Source organism: Takifugu flavidus, chromosome 9, assembly GCF_003711565.1.
Source record: "Takifugu flavidus isolate HTHZ2018 chromosome 9, ASM371156v2, whole genome shotgun sequence".
NCBI lineage: Eukaryota > Metazoa > Chordata > Actinopteri > Tetraodontiformes > Tetraodontidae > Takifugu > Takifugu flavidus.
Window position 1 is genome coordinate 6,256,728 of NC_079528.1, and position 23,343 is coordinate 6,280,070.

Sequence of the window (23,343 nt, forward strand, 5' to 3'; positions counted from 1 at the left end):
CACATTACAGGCAGATCTACAAACTTTGTGGGGTTTGTTTTTCTTTTATTGAATGTTGCAAGTGTTGGATTATGTTGCACTTTATTGCATGTAATTTTTTTTTAAAAATCGTGACGCCGACAGCTTGAGTGTAGCTGGAGTTCTCCCTCCCAGCTCATAAAATAAGCGCAGTTAGACGCTTAAAACTGTGGCTGGGTTTAAGATAGGGGCATTTAAAATCCATAAAGCTCACATTTTTTAAAGAGATTGCAGATCCTGCATGTATCATCCGACAGGCTTTCCTGTGGTGTCGCACACGCCCTCGCCGGTCGATATTGTTGAGGAGTTGATGAAACACTCACATTTATCAGTGAGTTTTGCAATTATGTCGCTGACTGCAGAAGGTCGGACTTATTCTGTGCCAGAGCTAATTAAGGTCAGAGGTTTGTGACCGCCAATCATCCAGAATAATGAGTCGCTGTCTGCTTTTACAACAAATGGATGTAAATTGGTGTTTTTCCAACCTTGAACCTGGTGAAGGCGTCTGCGGTGCGGGCGCTCCACAACCGGGTCCAAAGTTTTAACCCGCCTGACACCAGGAAAAGAGCTGGAAGCCACTGAATAATTTCCTGCTCTCTATTCTCATACGGTCCGGGCGCCCCCTCATGCTCTGATCCTGTTTCCAGGGAAACGCTGTACAGTCACGATAACATGACCACGGGGTCAAGATCAAACTGCAGACTTCAACGCTGCCTCTTTTATCACCTCGTGCAGCAGCACACAAGATTTTTATTTTTCGCGTTAACCGGGTCGGAAAAGTTCCGGGGAAGGAGGCAAAGTGATGGATGACCCCCAGAGCTCTAGATTTAGGACGGGATGGATTCTGGAGCTGCAACACCCGTGATTACCATTGAACTAACAGCAGGTAAAGCTAATTTAACTAAACATACCCCCAGGGGATCTATGTTTTTGTAGTTTTTTTTATTTGTGTACCAAAACCAACCAAGAGGAAAGTGATATTTTTAAAGCAACCTCCACAGCGTCTCACCAGATGGGTCAGAGCAACGAGGAAAAGCTGCCAGGAGCAGGTAATAGTTCAGTCTCTCGCTCAAGGACAAACCCGCCTGCACGGAGATGTTGCTCAGAATATCATTTTTGTATAATAAAGACCCGAGGATAGTTGTTTTCCACCATTTTTTTCTCTGTTTTACATTATTCTCAGAGGCCAATCACGTTTTGTTACTTTTAATTATTGAGTAAAGCCTTTTTATTACTGTTGGCTTCTTTTCAAGCAATAAGAATAAAAAGAGTCCTGTCACATGTCAATACTTTCATGTGGTGTACGAATAATGCAAAATCGAGACCAGCTCTGACACAAAACATTAAACAGGGGGTGGATAAAGAGCGCAGAGAGAGAAAAATGATGGCAGCATTCTGGTATAAATTACCGGTATGCCTTTTTCCAATGTGCTTCAAAATAATCCAGGAATTTGAGGCCTAACTCGATAAAGGAGGCTTTGAATCCAAAATAGCTTTTTGGATCTGACCTGGTTTCGACCATCTTTTGACAGCTTTTTCACTTTCCAAATGTGGTTGATTTCCTTTTGTTATCTCAGATCTGGGGCGATATTTGTCTGAAGCCTGTTAATTGTGCCGCTTTCTTACAGAGCTAACACGTTTTGGGCTTTTGGCTGTGATGAGCAGCAGTTCCATTCACTGAAAATATATAAATAACCCAGATTTTCCAACAAACACTGGATATAATTATAGTAGTTGTGACCTAGCGGCTCGGTTACTTGGTCCCTTTAATGTCTAACACATAAAGAAATTGCAATTTAAGCTCAACAAAATTATTCTTGCTTTACTCTAATAAGCTTTCATGTTTCTACAAATCATGTTTTGGAGGGAAAAGGCTTTTCTTGGCGCTCCATTTTAGGTTTTTTCTCATAAGATAAGGGGAAGCTCAAAGGCAGCTGTCCTCCTTGAAGATCTCAACTCCCAAACGGGAGCGTCAAGGCCCAGCGTTGCTGTACTACACTACATCAGTGAGCTGCCCAATAGATTAGCTGGCAGTGTTTACGCAATTCATCGCCAGTCGCCATCGCAGGCACGGACAAACACGGTCCATTTTTCCCTCTTTTTTCCCCCGCTGCGAGCAGGCAGTTTACGAGCACCTGGGCTACCAGTGCCTGGGTTACAGATACATTAATTCAATTCAATTCAATCTTTATTTATATGGCACTTTTCATACACTAGGTAGCACAAAGTGCCTCACAAAGGATAAAAACAGCAAAGAGAACAAGAGAATCAAGAAAAGGACACACACACACACATGCATACAACACACTTACACACACACCCACACACATAAACAAGCTGAGGCAAGCTGAGACGTGGCTGGGCACCGAGACCTGAGGAGAAGGAGACGCCACCTTTGGAGGCCCACCAGGCCGAGGGAGGTCACGGTCCGTGACCACAGGTGGTACCGCCACAAAGACCACCCCGACCCGGAGAGACCGGAGGCTCCACACCAAAGCACAGAGCCCCCTAACCACCCAGGCCAGAGTCGACAATGGGACAGCACCCCCAGCGGTAGACCGGAAACATCTCCCAGCCTGGCAGGCCCCCATGAGGAAACACCATGAGGAAACACTGGAGCTAAAAACTGAAGGACTAAAACAGTAAATGGGATAAAAGGTATAAAAGCTAAAAACTGAGGAACTAAGAATTGAAGTAGTAAAACAGTACTAAGACTAAAACAGACTAAAACAGTAAATGGGATAAAAGGTGTAAAGACTAAAAACTGAGGAACTGAGGGAGTAAAACAGTAAAAGTATCAAGTAAAATAAGGATAAGACATAAAAAAGCATGAGGACATAAAAGAAATTAAAAATAATCAGAAGATCAGTTAAAGGCCTGATTAAAAAGGTGTGTCTTGAGCCTCTTTTTAAAAATCTCAACAGTCTCTGCGGCCCTGAGGTTCTCCGGCAGGCTGTTCCACAGTCGGGGACCATAATAACTGAAGGCCGCTTCCCCGTGCGTTTTAGAGCTTACATGTGGAATGGTTAAAAGGCCGGTGCCAGAGGACCTCAGAGTCCACGAGGGTTGATAGAATAAAAGCATGTCTGATAGATAAGTCGGGCCAAGACCATTAAGACATTTAAAAACTAATAAAAGAACCTTAAAACATTAGTGTTTGTTGCCATTTTGTAGTCCACTCATGGGGAGGCTGGGAGAGAAGAGCCCATTCTAGCAACTTGGGCTGGTCAAACGCATAAAACAATTAATGATCAAGCTTATAAACACCAAGAAAATCAAATTATCTTTCCCCTACCTCCATCCCCCTCTGCCTCGATGGAAACCTCCATAGAAATCTGCACTCATATTTCTCTGATGAACAAAATACTTGTGAGCAGCGCAGGCAACAATGAACGCTTGGGCGAAATCGGCATCCTGACGTGAACAAGCACTTTCAGCCTTGTCTGGGACGTTAAATGCCTTCTGCACACTTGAATGTGTCTGTTTCAAGCAGTTCTGAGAGTAAACGAGCCTCCTTCTCTCTGTCCCACCGGCCTCCCACCTCAACCAAGTCAAAACACACATGATAATTAGTTCCAAAACACAATTCTAAGTAATTTATAATCTTTTCTATTTATTTTAGCTGCAGCAGACATTTACCTCCTCTCCCAGCTCCTTTTGGTCTCCACAGGGTTAGAGTCCAAAGCTTCTGGTAAGTGCACTCTTTATAGAAAGGAAAATAAATATTGTTACATGACAACTGCATTGGCACACTAAATATATTGTGTATTTGTTTTTATATGTGAAGTCAAAGTGCACCATGACACAGATAAATGCAGCGCAGAAGCAACACAGATAACAGCCCGATACACTGCATTTATGAGGGCGCCTAAAACCAACATGACAGAATTACGGACAGAATCTTGACACTGAATTCACGTATTTTGCGCGTTAACTCGCAAAGCCTGAACATATATGTGCACGTAGATACTGCATGTATGTTTGTGTGATAAGTCCTCTGCATCCTGTTTGGTGAATTAGTGCATCCATCCCTTTTACTGGGAGAGGAAGACGACGGGATTAGTATTGACACTAGGATATGGTCTGCAGCACCGCGGATAAGAGCATTCCCACTGAGCCCCGTTTAGGTTCCAGGGGCAGCTGCTGGTGGAGTCCTCCGACCCAGAAACAGTTAAGTGACTCATCTGTCACGGAACACAGGGGGGAATCGGAACCTCCTGCAGATGCCACGGAACTATCTGCAACCTCTTTGTGCTGCGTCCTCATCCGGAGCGAAGCCGTGTCACTGCACTGGTGCTTGGGAGGTGGTACAAAAACAGGAGTGGAGGAGGGTGCACGGCTTGACTCTCCGTGTCCCCTTTTGTGTGCCACACAGGAGCTCATCAGCAGGAGGCTGACAGTTGCCCAAAGCGATGGGATGGGATTGTGTATGTGTGAGCGTGTGTGTGTGTGTGTGTGTGTGTGTGTGTGTGTGTCAGGGGGTGCTGGAGAGAAAGAGAAATATGACTGTGTATATACAGAGAAAAGACATCCAGCCACTATTTACAGATATTTTCTGCGTGGCAGCTAGTGGAATCCTGATTTACTGACCAAAGTGTTGTTGATAAGTGAGTGATGGAAGGTTAGAGGGTGAATCTTTACTGCCTCCTAGTGGTTTATTTAATGTCAAAGAACAAAGACACAAACGGGCCAGAAGAGACCTGGATTAATCTGCTTAATCTTCCCTGAACATCGCAAGAAAAAGCAAATTTGCAGGAGGATTTAGGACAAATTCAGTTCTGTTTGTAACTGTTTGTAAATGCTAAACTAAGACGTTCCTGCTAAAGCCGCCACGGTCAAGCAATAGCTCGCTCCTCTGGTACCTTTTAAATTCCATCAAACAGCAGTTCCACAGAACCACAGGTGACAGCTTCACATCATATTAGTATAATTGGTGAGCAAGGTTTCTGAGAAAAGGAAACTTTAGAACTCAGCTGATTCCCAGTTAACTGATGACAGAATATCCATTTTCACCTCATTATAGCTGTCTTTTTTAATGGAAGGCTGAAGAAAAGAAGTAAATGGGGTGAGAAAAATGGGTTATTGAGAAAATTTCTCTTTTGGAGCATATGTAGAAATGCAACTGCAGGGGAAATGTTCACTTATCTGCTATAGATAAAACAGAACATTTGTCTCTTCCAGTTTGTTATAAAACCTTGAATATATGAGCAAGTGTCACTGTGACGGGAAACTCATCCTGACTGAGGCCATTTCAGCCATCTTGACTGATGAATGCCATTAAAACCATCCAGCTTTGGAAATTTCCTTGAGGATTTCACCTGCGACACCCACAATCTTTCTGAGCCCTGCAGACGCAGATGAAACAGCAGATTCTCTTCATTCAAACGCGGAGAATGGCGCCGATTCACGCAGAAACACCTCCAAGGCCTTTTCACTGACTCCTTTTTCCACCCTCTGCTCTCCGAGGATATCTTTGCTGATTTTTCTAATTTCCTCTTGTTGCCCGTGACAACCCTTGATTGATTACATCAATTACACAGCGTCCAGTTACTGTGTGGGACCATAAAAGCAGTCTCACGCCAGCACAGGAAGTGTGGCAGCTTCTACAGATATCCCTTTATGCTCCATAAGCAGAGCCCAAATGACACATAATAGCAGGCAGAGACGGGAAGACACTGTCAGACAAGGATATATGAGAGGAGCACTGCACAGCTGGCGTGTTACTCAGGCCTCGTGTGATGCGTTCAATTACTGGTACCCAACAGCCGATAGTAATACAAATTAATGGCTTTTAGATTCTTTATTTACTCATCGTGAGATTTTTCTGTTTTGCAGAGAATCATGATTTATATATTACATATCATACATACAATCAAACTGAGGATAAAGTGCTCTGTGTACATTTAGGTTTTACATTTCAACACAAATGACAGATTTGTGGAAAAATTAATAGCTAACATTTATACTGCACCTTCAGTTCTAACAATTCTCGGTTTATTTTTCACTTTTTTTCCCATTCAAACAAAAACTAAAGACAAAAGTGGAAAGAAGAGGCGGTGGCGTTTGGAAAAATCTATTCACCAAAGCGTTTTTACACCTTCACAAAAACAACAAAGCTCTCAAAATTCTAGTGCTACATTTGACCCGTGCAGACGTGCCGTTCAACAAAGGCTTTGATGGAGTGGAACAGACAAAACAAAAAGGAGGCGTCTTCGTCTCTGCTACATTGGTGAGAGGACGGAGAATCGATGCTGGCGGCACCAGCGCGGACGCCAGGGTCCTCAGGCAACAAACTTGTTTTTGGTTGTGGAGCCGCTCTTGGTGGCTGTGTCTGCGTGCGACTGGTACCCGATGATCACTTTTGGTGGAACACCTAATCTCTCCTTATAAACTCGCCTGAAAAAAGGAGAAGAAAGACATTTAGATAAAGAGACATGGTGCCTGTAGGTATACATTATGAGCTGCAACCATGCACAGTAACGTCACCCTATGTGCGTGACGGCCTCTTTGTTTTCATAGTTTGTGGTCCATATTGCTATTTTATCCCCTTTGGCACGGACGTTAATGACTGCTCCACATACGTCGTCACTGAAATCATCAAAACCTTCACCCACGAGGCACAAAAGCTGCAGGACAAACACACAGTTGCCTTACATTCATATATGTGCTTTTAGGAAAAAAAAGAAAAAAAAAGAAACCTGAACTCACTGTCTCCAACCAGAACTGATCCAGGTCTGATTTACGCTGCTGCTTAGACAAGGTTATCAGCCAGCGACCACCTCGTCGATTCCTTTCATCCTCCCACATGGGCTTAATCCCATCCTGCATCCATAAAACCATACATTGCACATAGCCAAGCATGTCACAAATACAGACCTCATCATTTCTCCATGTTCACACACAAAAAGCTGGGGCAGCGAAGATGGCAGCACAGTGGAGTGCATATGGATGTCAAGGTACCACTCGACATCCATATGCACTCCACTGTGCTTCACTGGGCACATGAATACAGATGTCTGAAAATGTCTTAAGAAAAAAGGCAGGAGACTCTAGCTGTTAGACTCTCTGACAATATTGGACAACTGATGAGCGCCAGGTCTGACCAGGAATTGATGTGACCCAAGAAAACCATCACAGTGTGAATTAGTATCAGATGTTTCTGATGTATGTGTGAATGTGATGTTCAATGCACGTGACTGAACATGAGCAGCTGCAAACTCCACTGAAACGGGATGATCATGAGGGGCACAAACACGAGTGAACCAGATTAATCTGTGTTAACACCACCCAGGATGTCACACCTATCAAGTCCACCACCCCCTCCATGCTCAACTTCCTCCCTTCAACACAATCCTGGATATGAACCAACTACCTCCCTACCCTCCACCCCACCCCACCCCACCCTTGACAACACCTCCTTGATCCCCTCCTCACATCACCAGAACAGCCTGCTCTTACCCGAATTGCCTCCTCTCCAGCCATCTTTCCTTCCCTGCAGATGGAACCTTACTTCACAATCTGTCACCTCGCAGCAGAACCATTGTCTGGTCTCCCCATGACCCCTGGTCAGAACTCTGCTGCACAACCTCCCGCTACCCAGAAGGCACCCCCACCCCCCCATCCTCCAGAGCCTCGACTGGCTCCCGATCAAACAAAACCATTTCAAAGCCCTCTACCACCGGGCCCCCTCCTACCTCACTGAGCTGGTTCAGCCTCACACGCCCTCTCATGCTCTCTGATGTCTGCCTCTCTGCCCTTTCACCTGGTTGGACAGAGCTTCCCTTGCTGCTGCTGCCCCCCCCCCCCAAACTCTCTGCCCTTTAACATTCTTCACTGCGCTGATTTGCCAACATGTTGGTTTATGATGACATGACAGTTTATGATTTTACATTCCACAACTATTTGCATTTGTAACGCTATATCCTTGTATTTATTCCTTTTTAAGTTTATTTACATTCAATCACGAATCACAACATCCTGTTTTATACTCTTGACTCATTTCTAATGTGCAGCCCTGAATTATAAAGAGCCTATAAACTAAATGGGCTTTATTTTCAGTTCTGAGTGCACATTAACTATAAAACACTGACATTTTATGTGGGTCCTGTGGATTTAACAATACAAAACATCTAAAAACAAAAGGCAGCGGTAAAGTTTAGTTTTATGAGGCTTTTTATGAGGCTTTTAGGGAGCATTATTGGCAACCCATCCATCCATCCATTCTCTACCGCTTATCCGGGTCGGGTCGCGGGGGTAGCAGCCTAAGGAGAGAAGCCCAGACTTCCCTCTCCCCAGCCACCTCCTCCAGCTCATCCGGAGGGATCCCCAGGCCAGTCGAGAGACATAGTCTCTCCAACGTGTCCTGGGTCTCCCCGGGGGTCTCCTACCGGAGGGACATGCCCTGAACACCTCACCAGGGAGGCGTCCAGGGGGCATCCTGACTAGATGCCCAAGCCACCCCATCTGGCTCCTCTCAACACGGAGGAGCAGCGACTCTACTCCGAGCTCCTCCCGGATGGCAGAGCTTCTCACCCTATCTCTAAGGGAGAGCCCAGCCACCCTACGGAGGAAGCTCATTTCAGCCGCTTGTACCCGTGATCTTGTTCTTTCGGTCATGACCCAAAGCTCATGACCATAGGTGAGGGTAGGAACGAAGATCGACCGGTAAATCGAGAGCTTCGCCTTTCGGCTCAGCTCTCTCTTCACCACAACGGACCGGTGCAGAGTCCGCATTACTGTGGACGCCACACCGATCCGCCTGTCGATCTCCCGCTCCATTCTTCCCCCACTCGTGAACAAGACCCCGAGGTACTTAAACTCCTCCACTTGGGGCAGGATCTCCTCCTTTACCCGGAGAAGGCACTCCACCTTTTTCCGGTCGAGAACCATGGCCTCGGATTTGGAGGTGCTGATTCTCATCCCAGCCGCTTCACAGGCGGCGGCGAACCGATCCAGTGATAGTTGGAGGTCACGGGCCGATGGAGCCAACAGGACCACATCATCCGCAAAAAGCAGAGACGCGATCCTGAGGTCACCAAACCAGATCCCCTCAACACCATGACTGCACCTAGAAATTCTGTCCATAAAAATTATGAACAGAATCGGTGACAAAGGGCAGCCCTGGCGGAGGCCAACCCTCACCGGAAACGAGTTCGACTTACTGCCAGCAATTCGGACCAAACTCTGGCACCGATCGTACAGGGAGCGGACAGCCCGTATCAGCGGGCCCAACACCCCATACTCTCGGAGAACCCCCCACAGGACCCCCCGAGGGACACGGTCGAATGCCTTCTCCAAGTCCACAAAACACATGTGGACTGGTTGGGCAAACTCCCATGCACCCTCGAAGACCCTGCTGAGGGTGTAGAGCTGGTCCACTGTTCCACGCCCAGGACGAAAACCACATTGCTCCTCCTGAATCCGAGGTTCGACTATCCGGCGGACCCTCCTCTCCAGTACCCCTGAATAGACCTTACCAGGGAGGCTGAGGAGTGTGATCCCCCTATAGTTGGAACACACCCTCCGGTCCCCCTTCTTAAAAAGAGGGACTACCACCCCGGTCTGCCAATCCAGCGGCACTGCCCCCGATGTCCACGCGATGTTGCAGAGTCGAGTCAACCACGACAGCCCTACAACATCCAGAGCCTTAAGGGACTCCGGGCGGATCTCATCCACCCCCGGGGCCTTGCCACCGAGGAGTTTTTTAACTACCTCGGCAACTTCAGCCCCGGAGATACAAGAGCCCATCTCCAGGTCCCCAGGCCCTACTTCCTCACTGGAAGGCGTGTTGGTGGGATTGAGGAGGTCCTCGAAGTATTCCTTCCACCGATCCACAACATCCCGAGTTGAGGTCAGCAGCACACCATCACCACTATACACAGTGTTGACAGTGCACTGCTTTCCCCTCCTCAGACGCTGGATGGTGGTCCAGAACCTTTTCGAGGCCGTCCGAAAGTCGTTCTCCATGGCCTCACCGAACTCTTCCCATTATTATTGGCAACCAGTAACATGAAAGTTGTTACCTTAAATAGCGAATAGTCACAGCCAGACATCAAGTTACTCGATAGCTGAATGTGATTGTATAATCTGTAAATGACAAAGGGGATCTTGTTCCACCAAGTTTTGTCTTTATAAGAGCAAATTTGACAAGTAATTTAAATATGTAGCCAATGTACCCTGCTTGTTCTAGACAATCACATCTCCATACTTACGCCCAGAAATCTTCCACTGTGTCAAATCTGGAGATCAGACGGAGATTGGCTTCCCAGGTTTTGCTTTTGTCATTTTTGAAGAACCAAAGAGCCCACCTGGAAAGAAAAAAAACACCTTCCAATTACTTATCAGAGATCACTCAAGGCCAGGACCAATAAAAAAAAAAACCCACACAATTCATGACAACACTCCAAACCAGAGGACAAATCATTAAATAGCAGGTAACGCTTTTTTTTTTTTTCCTTACTTGTTTTGTAATGGATGCTTGATATACTTATCGGGACTCAAGACCTTTTGAATAGATGTTTCACACTTTTCCTTTTCGGGATTTGCAGGAACTGAAGTTAACACCTGCGAACAAACGCACCACGTTACCTGGAAGCTTGGCTCATTTTCATGCATTGCATCCTGCATCCAAACACGGCCCTGCGCGCAGCGTCAGTCCCGAATAGTCAATTTGCTGAATATGGGCGACATAATTTCAGTGTCATTCAAATGACAAGCGGGGGGAGAATTTTGCGTAAAAACGTACTAGAGAGTTGGAAGGACTCGCTTGGCTCCCGAGTTCTTTCACCAACCAAAGCTTAAATCGGAAGTTCCATGAATTATCAAGGCTAAGCCAGTTGTTCCTTTTTTAAACAGTGAAATGCAACATGTTCTGTCGACCACGAAGCGAATCCCTCGTAACTAAGTTCAGCATCTCAGCCACCGGTGCGCAGCAGGACACTTACCACCAAAGCGGTCGCCATCTTCTAAAACTCGCGACAGTTTTCTTCGCGTTGAAATAGCTAATTGGTTCTTCTTGCGCATGCGCACTAATTAGGGACAACGCGGAAGTAGGTAATTTTATGATAGGTATTGAAAACTCCGTTTTCAAACTAATCATAGTACATCGTTGAAATATGTTGTGTTAGTGGCTTTACACGACCTAATATGGGAGTTTTTTTTATTGCCCATGTATACCTCCTGTCTTAAGAGAATGTCTTATAGAAACTCAGCAAGGAGCTGATAGATACTAGTACCCATCAGAATAACTAATTTGTCCTTTTGTTAGTGTGTTTAAATACTTTAAGAATAGCTACACAAATTAATATGCCAAACATGTGCATTTCCCATATTGGTGTCCATACCGTGATCAGGCCCTTATGAGACAAGCAAAAATTCTCATGACTTTTAATTTTTTTTATTGTTAAATGTTGTTTTTATTCTTTTCTTTGCTTGTTAGTCAGCTTTGAGATAAAACTTATTCAAAACCTAAGCTTAACAAAATGAGTGCAGACAAAGAGAAATTGTCATCCGCGTGCTGCAGCTGCTGAAGGAGACACTAATGAACAGATGTGTAGGATGACAACGCTTTAGGTGCTTCAGAAGGTCAGCACTGTGCGGATGCTGCAATGAGAGACAAAACTGTTTTAGACTGCAATAAACTGGGAAATAAATGATTTTGTGCAATGATGCAACAATGATTTAATCTTCTCACCATTTTCCTTCATGCAAGAGGTCAAATGCTTCATTGATCTTCTCAAAAGGCAGGTTGTGAGTCACAAACTCATCCACCTTCAACTTCTTGTTCATATAGTCTTCCACCAGTTTGGGAACACTTTCCACACTCTTCCACCCTAGGAGTGCATATCAAAACAGTTACACAAATTGAATTTTCAATAACTTATCCTTTTCATTAAATTATACTGATGCTTAAGAGATGTCTTAAAAAATTATTTCTCAGCAGCAGAATATCTGTAAGGATTAAAAAAAAAAAAAAGACCTGCGCTCTAACTCAAAGTGGAATGTTGTAAGGCAGAAAACAATTAGAATGCACTTGTGGATAAGGTGTAAGAAGACATAAACTTTTCTTAAAGCCCCTTGAGCAGTCTGGGTTCTGTAATATAAGCTACATTTGCAGAAATAATCCACAACAGTCGATGGAATCCTGCTGGATGAGACGCAGTCACCTCCAAAGGCTGTGCCCCTCCAAACACGGCCCGTCACCAGCTGGAACGGCCTGGTAGAGATCTCCTGGCCAGCTCCGGCTACACCGATGATGACACTTTCCCCCCATCCTTTGTGGCAGGCCTCCAGAGCAGCTCTCTGAAATTGTAACATGTTTTGTCTCACTTATGTCAATTTATTTTTTTTTATTTAATAAATGTTTGCATTTTTGGATTTAAACTGAAGTTCTTGTTCATTTACCAAAATTTTAGGGATCAAATCCTGCAAAAATAACTTATGCTGCTTAACTGAATATGATTATTGAGCCCTATTCTAAACAAATGATTTAGTATTTGTGATATTGATGATGACTGCTATGATCTACAGTGTAGTATAGATGCTATTGAAAAAAATCCAAAATAATTCATACCATGATTTGCACATTTCCAATGCACTCAAAAGAGTAGTCGACCCCCCCATCAGTCATCTCCACCAGCACCTCCTGGATGGGCCTGCTGTGGTCTTTGGGGTTGATAAACTCAGTAGCACCAAACTCCTTGGCCTTTTCAAACTTTGCTGGGTTGATGTCCACGCCGATGATCCTAGTTGCCCCAGCAACCTTGCAGCCCATAATAACAGCCAAGCCAACAGCTCCAAGACCAAAAATAGCACAGGTGGAACCAGGCTCAACCTGGATGTAAAAAAGAAGAATATCAAACTAAAGACACTGCTGTTTTTTATATGATGGATGGATGGATGGATAGATAACACAGCTATAACTTCCTGTAGTTTTACATACAGCACACTTTGTACTGCAAATTCTTTTCAATATATGTAAATGTTAAACATTGCTATCAGGTGCTGCTCTTTTCCTACTAAGACAGTGAAAAATTATCACAAAAAGTAAACAAACATAAGAACTTGAGCAGAATCTTTTGGCATTGTCATTAGTTTTACATCCGAATACCTGAACCAGGTGAACAGGAAAAACTGCTAATTAAGACAAATCCCTCATCCTCTTGTGTTAAAATATGTGCATACAGCCAAAGGGAGACAACTCATTTAAAAGGACTCTAACAAGATGCAAAGCAAATAAAATGTCCCTGCAGCCATTGAAGGAAAGACCTGATGGTCCAACACCTGCGACACTCACCTTGGCAGTATTAAGTGCAGCGCCATATCCAGTAGAAATACCACATCCAAGGAGGCAGACTTTATCCAGCGGAGCCTTCTCGTTCACTTTGGCCAGAGAGATGTCAGCCACAACGGTGTACTCGGAGAATGTGCTGGTTCCCATGAAGTGAAACAGTTGCTTTCCCTTGCAAGTGAAGCGTGAAGTCTTGTCAGGAAGCAGGCCCTGGCCTTGCGTTATTCTGCAGAGTGCAAGCATGGGGAACTGATGATTTCTTTTCATGTACATGTGATGAAACTGAACTGCTGTAAAACTTCAGAGAAGGGTATGAAGAATTCTCACACCGGTGATGACTGAGCTTTGATTTTCCTAACCCGAGGGTAGCTGCCTTTGGCTACGAGTTCGAGTTTCAACCTAAAAAAAAAAATAACAAGCTAACAGCAAAGGAGGGATGCATAAATTACCTAATTTTCTGGCAAAGGTTGGTCTTGGGGTTTTTGCAGAATTTGCATTCACCACACTGAGGCACATACAAAGGTATGACAGTATCACCTTTTTTGGGGGGGGAAAGACAGAAATAAAGGCCTTGCAAAACAGGCTTTTGATTGAACAGATTTTAACTGTTGCAAGATTTTCATACCTTGCTTGAACTTGGTGACACCCTCACCAACACTTTCAACGGTTCCTGCGCCTTCATGGCCCAAAATAACAGGGAAGAGGCCCTCAGGGTCACTACCACCCAGAGTGTAAGCATCAGTATGACACACCCCTGTGGCAAAGACCTGAACACACAAAATGGTTTGAAATGGAGGCAATTGTAAAATATGCACGACCTCATGAATTTTCTTTCCTTTCGGAATTTATTTTAAGCCGTATTTGTGTGGGTGATTTGGAGTCCAAGTCTTGGACTTTTGCTATACCTTGATCCTGACTTCATGGGCCTTTGGCGGAGCTACTTCCACCTCCTCTATGGAGAGAGGCTTCCCAGGTTCCCAGGCAACAGCTGCCTTGCACTTGATCACCTGAGAGCCAAGTAGATTGGGGGAAAAGAAAAGGTAGTGAGTTCAACAACGCCGAAGCTGCTCAAACGGAGCTGCAACAATCATTACCCCACTGGTGCAACAGCAGCCGAGCACTGACGGAGCTTTAGCAGCTCCAGGCTGCACTTTGAACCTGAGCCAAACTTAGGGAAAACTCGAGAGTTGAACTAGACTTCTAGTTCACAAACAGACAATGGTGCAGACAATAAAATCTATCCATCTAAAAACGAGCTGGATTATATGACGCTTTTGTCTAGCGGACATAAAAATCAACTTCGTTATGGCGCATAGGTCATTAAACCCAGGATCGCGTGCTAAGCTACAGAAAAGAACTAAATGTGGCAACTAAAAACACACGCATTCGCACACTCAATCTGCAGCAAAGATGCAAAAATTAAATTTGTCAAAGTAACGCTGGTGGGAATTTCTCCTACCTTTCCAACTGTCTCCATGTCCAATCCGCCAGCACGAGAGGGTAGAGCTCCGCGCGACCGGAAAGGAAATAACCTACTGACCAATCAGAAACGACGACTCGAGTGTTGCGCAATACGTAAAGCCTGACGTCAGAGATTCAAAATCTACTATTGATCGTGGATCTGTGCTTTCCTAAAAATCTAAATCTAATATTCCCTCACTCATGTTGTATCATTGTTTATATTGTGATGGTTCTTCATTCAAACAGTTGTAATAGAGAAATCTATTTAAAAAAGACTTCACTGATTTCTATTGTGTAGATGTTTTAGAAAAAAAGTTATCAAAGTGACAAAATTCACACACTTAAATATGGTTGTAAAAACACAGTCAAAAACATTACAGGCCAAATCAAAATTAATGTAATATTTGGTAAGAAAAAACATTGCATAAAATTAGAATGACATGCCTATTTTCTTTTCTTAAATTTATTAGACACAGTAATAAAGAAAGCAACAATATTATTCTAGAGGTTTAACAAATTGTGGACATGAACATTTTTTCAAAGGCATTTATGAAGTTTTATGAGGAGCTGTCTTGTCAGAAAATTTGTACATGGCACATTGTTGCTATCTTATACACACTGTCGTTCACGCACACTTGACACACACGCACGACCCTTTTAAATAAAATAATCAGGATCTGTCACATTCAAACCTGGTACAAAAAAAAAAAAAATCGCAACTCAGTCTTAGAAAAAGTAAATATCCTGAGGCCCACAGGTCACCTGTTGGAAAATGTGTTGTTTGCAGATGATAATGGAACGATACAGATCATCACGGCCACATCATCTTCCACCTGCAGGTCACAAAATAATATATTCACTCTGAGGTTAAGACAAATATCCATCTAAAGAGCACTAGAAAAAAAGAAGAAACCTCTGAATCCACGTCCTCCACCTCCTCCTCTTCCTCCTCTAAAGCCACCACCACGGCCGCCTCCAAACCCTCCGCCACGGCCACCTCCAAAGCCGCCGCCACGGCCACCTCCAAAGCCGCCGCCACGGCCTCGAAAGCCGCCTAATTATAACAAATGTTTGCTTTTAAAATGATTTATTTTACATGATATAAACTACAACTTCATCTTCACAACTATAGAGACGATCAGTCGGACTTAGATTGCTTAAATGTCTCACCTCCACGACCACCACCCCTTCCCCCACCTCGACCTCCTCTTGGTGGACCCTTCTCTCCAGGTGGCCTAGGGAGGAACCTTTGCAGTGGGAGAAGCTTCATTGGATCTATAAAAAACTAAAATGACAAATTTATACATACAGATAGAAAAAATAGGGTGAAAATTAAACTATTGTACTTTTTTTTTACCTTCTGCATTTTCTTAAAAGATGACGCCTTCATGTTTTCAGAAAGTTTGACTGAAAAATACTGCATGGTTGGTTAAGGTTTTTTCTATCATTTTACACAGATAATAAAACAGCTATTTAAATTCTCATTTGTTTTAAGATTTCTGTCATTAAATCAAGGATACAAAGTCCCGCAGCTGGCCAAATATTTCATCCACCTTCCCAATTTGTTCCTTGTTTTCCAGATATACCGGTGCATTGAAATAGGGAACTTTGTTCTCCTCTGTTGTACATTTACATACAATGTCATCTTCACATGGATGCATGAACTCTCCAAGTGCTGCAGAGTAGAAAAGACAAAGAACAACATATTCTATTTTAAATATCAAAACACGTCTTGATCTTTACTGTGCAACACGTTTAAAACAGGACATCAAAACCTGACAAATGACATTGAAATAGAGAAACTACAACACCGCGCACAAACAGCAGATGGTGCCATTTGGTTTAAATATTAGTGCATTTACGAGAGTAAGGATAAGGAGCAAAGGATGGATGCTGTTTATACATATATTTTTTTTAATAAACATGCTATCATACGAATGTGACACACTAAAATGATGCTATATTTAATACTGTATACTATGGATTTGCATGAATTATTGAAATGATTGTATTCATTCCAACACGGGGAACAAGCTTATTTTCCCCTGTCCAACATGACCCTAATCCATGAAAACGCAGCACACAGGTTTGGTAAAGTTCAGCTTGACTTTACAACCTTTAGCACTTCCCATTGCATGCATCGTGCTTGTTTAGTGCAATTCTAATCCTATCACTGAGATTAAGTAAGGATCTTTTACACATCTCTGTAAGACTACCAACAACTTACCGACAACGTATTCTGGTGGACCATAGTCTTGCTGCCTATTAAAACCGCCTCTGCCTCCACCCCGTCCAAATCCTCCACCACCTCTAAAACCGCCGCCTCTACCTCCACCACCTCGGTTAAATCCTCCACCTCTTCCACCACCCCGTCCACCTCCTCTGAAAGACATCTCTATTCAAGCCCTGTAGAAAGACAAAAGGAAAACAATGTTCACAAGAAGGCAAAAGTTAGACCACTGTGGAATTAGCATCAATGCATACATGTTAACGTTAGCTAGTAACATGCTATCAAAGTTTCCATTCATAATTATAACATTACGTGGCAATTCCTTCACAAATCAAAAGGTTGCTCACGCACTTGTAATGTATAGTAAATAGTGCATCACACGTTTTCTACACGCAGTTAAAATAACTAACTTATTAAAGTCGATCTGCTAGCCGTTGGTATTTACTCCTGTGGACTTCCATGTGATGACAACACGTGTGACCAGTGGCTGTCGTAAAGTTGTCTTCTAGTGTCGCAAATCGTCGTAAAATCAAATCTTAAAGAAACAGCTGCCGTTAAAACGAACAAAATAACAAAAATACAGTATATGTGTTGTCTCCGAAACTCGCCTCAGCCGTGCTTAAAAAAGGACCCACAATATAGTAATAAATATTTGTATTTTATTGAAAGGCAGCCAGACGTCTTCGGAAACCAGTAATCAATGACGACAAATAGTCAGGTAAGGGCAATAAATACTTGTTTGACGTATTTTAGTGTATACTGTTCATGTACTCTAATAATAAAAGTTAATTATATGCATGTAATCTAATGCATAAGTTAAAATGTTGCTGCCCAAATTGTGACGAACATTTCTGAGTGCTGTTTACCGGATAAAGAGCAGCTTTGAGTGATCACAATAATATCACCCAGCACTGTTTTAATTTCTCTTAGGTGATCAAATGCAAAGCAGCAGTTGCATGGGGGCCCGGGAGGCCTCTTTGCATTGAGGAGGTAGAGGTAGCCCCACCAAAAGCCCATGAAGTCCGGATCAAGGTGTGCTGCAGCCAAAAATGGTCTACAGAGCAGTAAAAGTGTAATTAGTAAACTAGATAACTTCCCAAGATAACATCCCACTGTTTTCTCCATACATTGGCTTTATAACATTTGTATTGTTCATGTTTTTAATGATATGCATGCAAATTGTTTGTACAGATCATTGCTACAAGTGTGTGCCATACAGACAGTGAATACCTGCATCAGATCAACAAAGCTCTCAAGTTTAGGCCGTTCCCATCAGTTCTCGGCCACGAAGCAGCAGGGATAGTAGAGAGCGTCGGACCGGAAGTTGGCAAATTTTCTCCCGGTGCGTCATTCAGCCCACAACATGATTTGGCTTTCTGTTTCCTGAGCCCCTTACCCCCAACGATGTCTAACCAAAATGTGTCTATTGTGCCGTTGCACCATTTTATAGGTGACAAAGTTATTCCTCTGTTTCTGCCACAGTGTGATGAATGTGAACGATGCAAGAGTTCCAAAACAAATCACTGCAAGAAGAACTGGTGATTCCACTGTCACATGCACATACGTTTATACATATTACTATATACATATTACTTTTATGAAAGAGTAGGGTATTTACATGGTCATTAAATTACGACTTTAAAATTACCTTTTCATACTTTATGATTATAATAATTACACTGATTAAATTAGTTCTGTTTTGTGGCTTTCAGGGCAAATACACAAGTGGGCGTCTTAGCTGATGGTACGAGCCGGATCTCCTGCATGGGGCAGCAGGTGTACCAGTTCTTGGGTGTCAGTTCCTTTTCCCAGTACACTGTGGTTCCTGATACCTCACTAGCAAAGATAAGAAATGACGCACCACTGGACAAAGTCTTTCTGCTGGGCTGTGGCGTCTCTACAGGTTATGGTGCTGCTATGAATGCAGCCAAGGTACTAAAATATCTGCCTCCAAAATGTGCTAAAATGAAGGTCAATGCATCACGTGTAGCTTTAAACCTGGCACTCAAAACAAGAGTAAAGCAAACAGATCTTGCCTGAGAATAAAATATGAAATTATATTTTCTGAGAAGGTAAAATTATAATTAGTGAAATTAAGGAAAGCTGTATTTTACGTAGGTACATTTTTTTCAGTGATTCCGTACCTGCTGCCATTCAGGTTGAAAAAGACTCAGCGTGTGCTGTTTTTGGGCTCGGAGCTGTCGGACTGGCTGCCGTCATGGGCTGCCAGGCTGCAGGGGCCAGAAGAATCATCGGGGTCGACATCAACCCAGACAAGTTCGACAAAGCCAAAATGCTCGGCGCCGCTGAATGTGTGAATCCCAGAGATCACGTGAAGCCCATCCAGGAGGTTCTGGTGGAGATGACACATGGAGGGGTGGACTATGCCATTGAGTGTGTGGGAAGTCCGGCTGTCATGGTAGGGCACATTTTAAGTCTGTGAATGTATAAGTATGTGTAATCAACTTGCTGGTGTCCTAGAGAGCAGCGTTGGAGTCCACCAGAGATGCTTGGGGGGTGTGTGTGATCGCTGGTTGGACAGAAACCGAAGAAATGAATGTTTTGGTTGAAAAGCTCCTGATGGGACGAACGTTAAAGGGGACTTACTTTGGAGGTAGAAAAACAGTTAATTCATTCCTGATATCATTTTTAATAACAAAAGGAGGGATAGCTACCACCGTATTTCAGTGCACATCCACATATGATTTTGATGTAAAACAGTACAACCATCTTATTTTAAGGTTTGAAAGGTGTGCGGGATGTGCCCAAACTGGTGGACGCCTACATGAACAAAGAGCTGAAGCTGGATGAGTTCATCACTCATCGACTCCCACTGGATCAAATCAATGAGGCCTTTGACATGTTGAAACGAGGAGAAAGGTGAGATTTGATCGGTTTGTAGCTGCAAATGTAGTTGTCAGGAGGCATCTATGGGCTTTGAGCCCAAATTGCGCAAAGATTTAAATTATTTATTCAGATATATTGTGTTAAACTACAGCTAAAGGAAAATTATTATAGTTATCATGGAATAATAATAATGCACATGTATAACAGTAATTCTCTTGAGTTTGAGTTTCTCACCTCTTTGAGCTGAACTCTGGGTTGTTAAACATTTTTATCCTTTGGAATTGTCTAAAAAATTGTTAAAAATTAATGATTCTGTATGGTGACTATCTTGACTCTTTCCTCTGTTGTGTTTGTTTTTAGCATCCGCGCAGTTATCAGTCTGTGGCCTGAAGACTAACCTGAGGCTCCATCCCTTTATGATTGTTCACCGCCTTTAACTTGTAGCAATTATATCTTCGTCCACTAGATGGCAGTCCTACACCAAATAAAAGCTTTTAAGCGTCTGTTTCCAACTTTTATCTAAGTTTCAAGGATACGTTTGACTGCATTCTGATACAAATTAAATTCTGATCATGTGTGATCGTTTTGTTGTCCTTTATAATGAAATTGCACTTGTTTTATCAAGTACAATGTGCTGCTAGTGCTTTTGTAACATCCTGTCAAATATAAACATCTGCATTTATTTCACTTGGCGGCTACTCTGATTGTGGTTCTGATATCATGTGTAAACTGGAATTAAACACCTTGTATGTATAGAAGACGGGGTATAAACAGGAACCAAATGGGCAAATCTGTCCTTGGCCAGGAAGGATATTTGCTTCATGTGGTCATGCTTACCAAATTTCATCCCTGGTAATATTATATATTGATTTAAATAGAGTCTACAAATTGAGATGGGCTAAAACAACAGTTGGGAGCCATCAGGAGGAGACAAAGGCTTCTTCTACACGGTGAAGAAGCACTTATTGAAGTCCCAATTGGATCCGATTTGCCAATTCTCCCTGCTTTTCCATCTTATATTAAAGAAGAGCTGTTCCTTTCATACTGACCTCTTTTACCTGCAGGCCATCAATCACAGATTATACGTAGAACCCCGAAGTCTCTGAAAGCAACATGGAAAGCTGAATGACGATCAAAAGAGGAGGAAGACAGGTTTTGGCAGGTGGCGGCTGGACGGCGGCCTCATCTGTAAACGTTGGACATGTTCTCTGATTTATAAGGCTTTGGTGGGGACATGTGTCTGACTCTGGGTCTCATATATGGGAAAACCATCCACAGCAGGGACCTTCCGCTCCCACCCTGACCTCCCAAACCTCTCGAACTGTCACAACATTTTGTAACTGATCCCAGGACAGCCCGTCTGAGTTACAACTCCAGCGTTTTATACGTTTCGGACTCACATGCCTTTGAATGGTCGCGAACTATCAATTAAAAACAACTCTTTATTAACTCTTTCATTTTTTTCTTCCTCCTGCCAATAACTCTGTCACACCCAAGTAGAAGATGTTTGACAAATAACGTAAATGCCAGCTAAGGTAAATGTCACCACACAAATAAAAACGTGCCTGAGAGGAAAAAGTCAGAAAAAGCCGCCTTGTCATTCGCAATATTTAGATTGGGATCAAAAGATTTCTTCTTATTTATTAAGCTTTATTCCTGTGTGACAGACAGATGATGGCTAAAGAAAACCTAAAAAGAAAACAGCAAAACAAACCAGGCGTAGGCAACATCCTGCTGTGTTTGCTCGGTTTGAAATATACCACAAAGTATAGACTTTTAAACATTTGTAATTGTGTTTGAGCTGATGTCAACAAATGATTTCTAGTGTCTTTAATTGGGTTGTTTATTGTGAATCTCCCTTTTCTCATTGTTCACGGTGATTTTCTTTCCTGAGATGATTGAAGCCAATGAAGTTGTGATTTTAAGCAGAACATTCGGGGGAATTTATTTCATTCTGGAGCCACACAATTTGGGCATAGTTGACTATGTTTATGACTACATTAAATCAGTAATGTCTGTTTGCTTTTTGTATGTGTAATTTCAATTATTATATAGTCTCAATGTTTCTGTTAAATATGGGGGGGGGGGGGGTATGATAAGAGGAACATTCAGGTAAATAAGTGAACAAAATACCATTAGCGGAATCAGAAATACTATATTTTTATAAGAAATCAATCTAGCAGCAAAAATACCCTAAATGACAAATATCTTCTCCGATAATTATGTTGTCACCACATTATTAAAGGTACGTATTTAAAGCAGGCCGTCAGTCGCCATGTTTGATATATTACATTTTATTTAAAAAAAAATCCTGCTACATGCTGTGAATCTTCCAAAGAGCACTGTGGGTCACGGCACTGAAATATTTGTGGGACACAAGCTGTTGACCCCGGTGCCCTGCAGCTGCATCACGTGATGCTCTCCTCCTCCAATCGCTGAGCGGCTTACATTAAGCCCAATCAACTGTGCCCACCTTTGTGTGCTGGAATGAAGTTGCAACAGAGAGACAACAAAGAATGGCATCAGACAGCCCACACAGTTATTACCACAGAGACACACCAATACACACAAGCACATCTGAAGGGTTGTCTGTGTGTGTGTGTGTGTGTGTGTGTGTGACAGCACTAAGCTGCTGTTGTGTTTTGTCTGACAGCAGCAGTAATGTAGTAATTGAGAGATTAGCTGCGAGGTGCTATCAGGGCGCTCCTTTGTTTGCTCTGCCTCATTGGCCATGCTGAAGGTTTCTCACACATCTGGGGCTGAGTCAAACGCTGCGGCATGAGATGACGTGCACTATTATGTACTACCGACAAATCTCATACCTCGTGTGGCTGAGTTAAAGCTGAAATTTAAAGGTGATTCTATAACATCACCGCAGCTCTGAAGGCTCAAACGGTTGACTTCCTGGACTCGGCAGCCTCCGTCTCCAGCCCTCTCTCAACTCCCACAATGCCTCATTCCAATGTGCCAACACTGAGTCAACAGAATCATTTCATGTGGCTATGCACTGGAGGAAGGGGCAGCCTTTTCTCTCAGACCTTGTGTGTTTACCCCCTAATCCCCCAAAAGAAGTTCACAAGCACGAGGAAAGTACTGGGAGATTTAGCTACCTCCCAAACCTGCTCAGTTTTCCACTCCTGTTTTCCACAGGGGGCTGGCTAAGTCCTGGGAATGTTTGAGTAAAGGGTTTTGTTTGTGTGTGTTGTTGTAAGAATATAATTGGGCTGAAATTGCCAGTTTCAGTCATGTATGGAAAAATCTACAATTAAGCTGAGGAATGGCAATCTTCCATTATTTTAGCTATAACTAGATAAAAGTACCTTTACACTCATACCTTTAATACATTATTTTTAGCTTTTTTTCATGTTTCATTTATCAAACAATGACAACACAAGGCCATTTGCCTTTAAAGGAAAATCATGGGGGAACATAACATTGGCACATAATTTACATGACTTTTTTACTGCTCAATAACACAAATTATCCAATTCTTTAAATT

General features: G+C 43.1%; 4 protein-coding genes across 8 annotated transcripts; 1 reads left to right on the forward strand and 3 right to left on the reverse strand.

The window, feature by feature from the left end:
• Positions 1–5,803: 5,803 nt before the first annotated feature.
• eif4ea (eukaryotic translation initiation factor 4ea) lies at positions 5,804–11,016 on the reverse strand. Of its 2 annotated transcripts, none has more exons than XM_057043083.1 (7): positions 10,962–11,016; positions 10,478–10,581; positions 10,230–10,325; positions 10,041–10,104; positions 6,727–6,840; positions 6,505–6,644; positions 5,804–6,414 (listed from the first exon to the last, which is right to left on the reverse strand). In XM_057043083.1, the coding sequence occupies exons 1-7, from the start codon at positions 10,977–10,979 to the stop codon at positions 6,300–6,302; spliced, it is 651 nt and encodes a 216-aa protein (XP_056899063.1). In that variant the 5' UTR covers positions 10,980–11,016; the 3' UTR covers positions 5,804–6,299. The 2 variants fall into 2 exon arrangements, with proteins under 2 accessions (XP_056899063.1, XP_056899064.1); XM_057043084.1 differs by lacking the exon at positions 10,478–10,581 and adding an exon at positions 10,606–10,690 and having other exon boundaries at positions 10,763–10,975.
• A 381-nt stretch (positions 11,017–11,397) lies between these two features.
• LOC130531206 (alcohol dehydrogenase class-3) lies at positions 11,398–14,861 on the reverse strand. Of its 2 annotated transcripts, none has more exons than XM_057043082.1 (9): positions 14,766–14,861; positions 14,212–14,313; positions 13,932–14,073; positions 13,756–13,811; positions 13,313–13,532; positions 12,590–12,850; positions 12,183–12,318; positions 11,711–11,849; positions 11,398–11,619 (listed from the first exon to the last, which is right to left on the reverse strand). In XM_057043082.1, exons 2-9 carry the CDS (start codon positions 14,226–14,228, stop codon positions 11,595–11,597), a joined length of 996 nt encoding a protein of 331 aa, XP_056899062.1. In that variant the 5' UTR covers positions 14,229–14,313; positions 14,766–14,861; the 3' UTR covers positions 11,398–11,594. The 2 variants fall into 2 exon arrangements, with proteins under 2 accessions (XP_056899062.1, XP_056899060.1); XM_057043080.1 differs by having other exon boundaries at positions 13,756–13,843; positions 14,766–14,860.
• A 353-nt stretch (positions 14,862–15,214) lies between these two features.
• Positions 15,215–17,507, reverse strand: gar1 (GAR1 homolog, ribonucleoprotein). 2 transcript variants are annotated; one of them, XM_057043086.1, is made up of 7 exons: positions 17,408–17,507; positions 16,995–17,173; positions 16,288–16,442; positions 16,125–16,184; positions 15,938–16,052; positions 15,693–15,821; positions 15,215–15,600 (listed from the first exon to the last, which is right to left on the reverse strand). In XM_057043086.1, the coding sequence occupies exons 2-7, from the start codon at positions 17,158–17,160 to the stop codon at positions 15,590–15,592; spliced, it is 636 nt and encodes a 211-aa protein (XP_056899066.1). In that variant the 5' UTR covers positions 17,161–17,173; positions 17,408–17,507; the 3' UTR covers positions 15,215–15,589. The 2 variants fall into 2 exon arrangements, with proteins under 2 accessions (XP_056899066.1, XP_056899065.1); XM_057043085.1 differs by having other exon boundaries at positions 15,681–15,821.
• A 30-nt stretch (positions 17,508–17,537) lies between these two features.
• Positions 17,538–20,424, forward strand: LOC130531205 (alcohol dehydrogenase class-3-like). 2 transcript variants are annotated; one of them, XM_057043078.1, is made up of 9 exons: positions 17,538–17,715; positions 17,928–18,029; positions 18,189–18,339; positions 18,448–18,535; positions 18,710–18,929; positions 19,156–19,416; positions 19,479–19,611; positions 19,739–19,877; positions 20,205–20,424. In XM_057043078.1, exons 1-9 carry the CDS (start codon positions 17,698–17,700, stop codon positions 20,239–20,241), a joined length of 1,149 nt encoding a protein of 382 aa, XP_056899058.1. In that variant the 5' UTR covers positions 17,538–17,697; the 3' UTR covers positions 20,242–20,424. The 2 variants fall into 2 exon arrangements, with proteins under 2 accessions (XP_056899058.1, XP_056899059.1); XM_057043079.1 differs by having other exon boundaries at positions 17,556–17,715; positions 17,928–18,069.
• The last annotated feature ends 2,919 nt before the right edge of the window (positions 20,425–23,343 follow it).

Excerpts from the sequence above, each read along its gene's own strand:
- LOC130531206 (XM_057043080.1), bottom strand. Across the intron at positions 12,851-13,312 it reads CTGCACTTAATACTGCCAAG|GTTGAGCCTGGTTCCACCTG; the intron begins GTGAGTGTCGCA and ends TTTTACATCCAG. Across the intron at positions 11,620-11,710 it reads CTCTTGCATGAAGGAAAATG|CATCCGCACAGTGCTGACCT; the intron begins GTGAGAAGATTA and ends CTCTCATTGCAG.
- eif4ea (XM_057043083.1), bottom strand. Across the intron at positions 10,326-10,477 it reads AAGCATCCATTACAAAACAA|GTGGGCTCTTTGGTTCTTCA; the intron begins GTAAGGAAAAAA and ends TTTTCTTTCCAG. Across the intron at positions 6,841-10,040 it reads GTGACTATTCGCTATTTAAG|GATGGGATTAAGCCCATGTG; the intron begins GTAACAACTTTC and ends TTATGGATGCAG.
- gar1 (XM_057043085.1), bottom strand. The coding sequence starts at position 17,160 with ATGTCTTTCAGAGGAGGTGGACGGGGTGGTGGAAGAGGTGGAGGATTT. Across the intron at positions 16,053-16,124 it reads CTTTTAAGAAAATGCAGAAG|TTTTTTATAGATCCAATGAA; the intron begins GTAAAAAAAAAG and ends TTGTCATTTTAG. Across the intron at positions 15,822-15,937 it reads AAGGGGTGGTGGTCGTGGAG|GCGGCTTTCGAGGCCGTGGC; the intron begins GTGAGACATTTA and ends TGTTATAATTAG.
- LOC130531205 (XM_057043078.1), top strand. Across the intron at positions 18,030-18,188 it reads CCCATGAAGTCCGGATCAAG|ATCATTGCTACAAGTGTGTG; the intron begins GTGTGCTGCAGC and ends TTGTTTGTACAG. Across the intron at positions 19,612-19,738 it reads AAAGGGGACTTACTTTGGAG|GTTTGAAAGGTGTGCGGGAT; the intron begins GTAGAAAAACAG and ends TCTTATTTTAAG.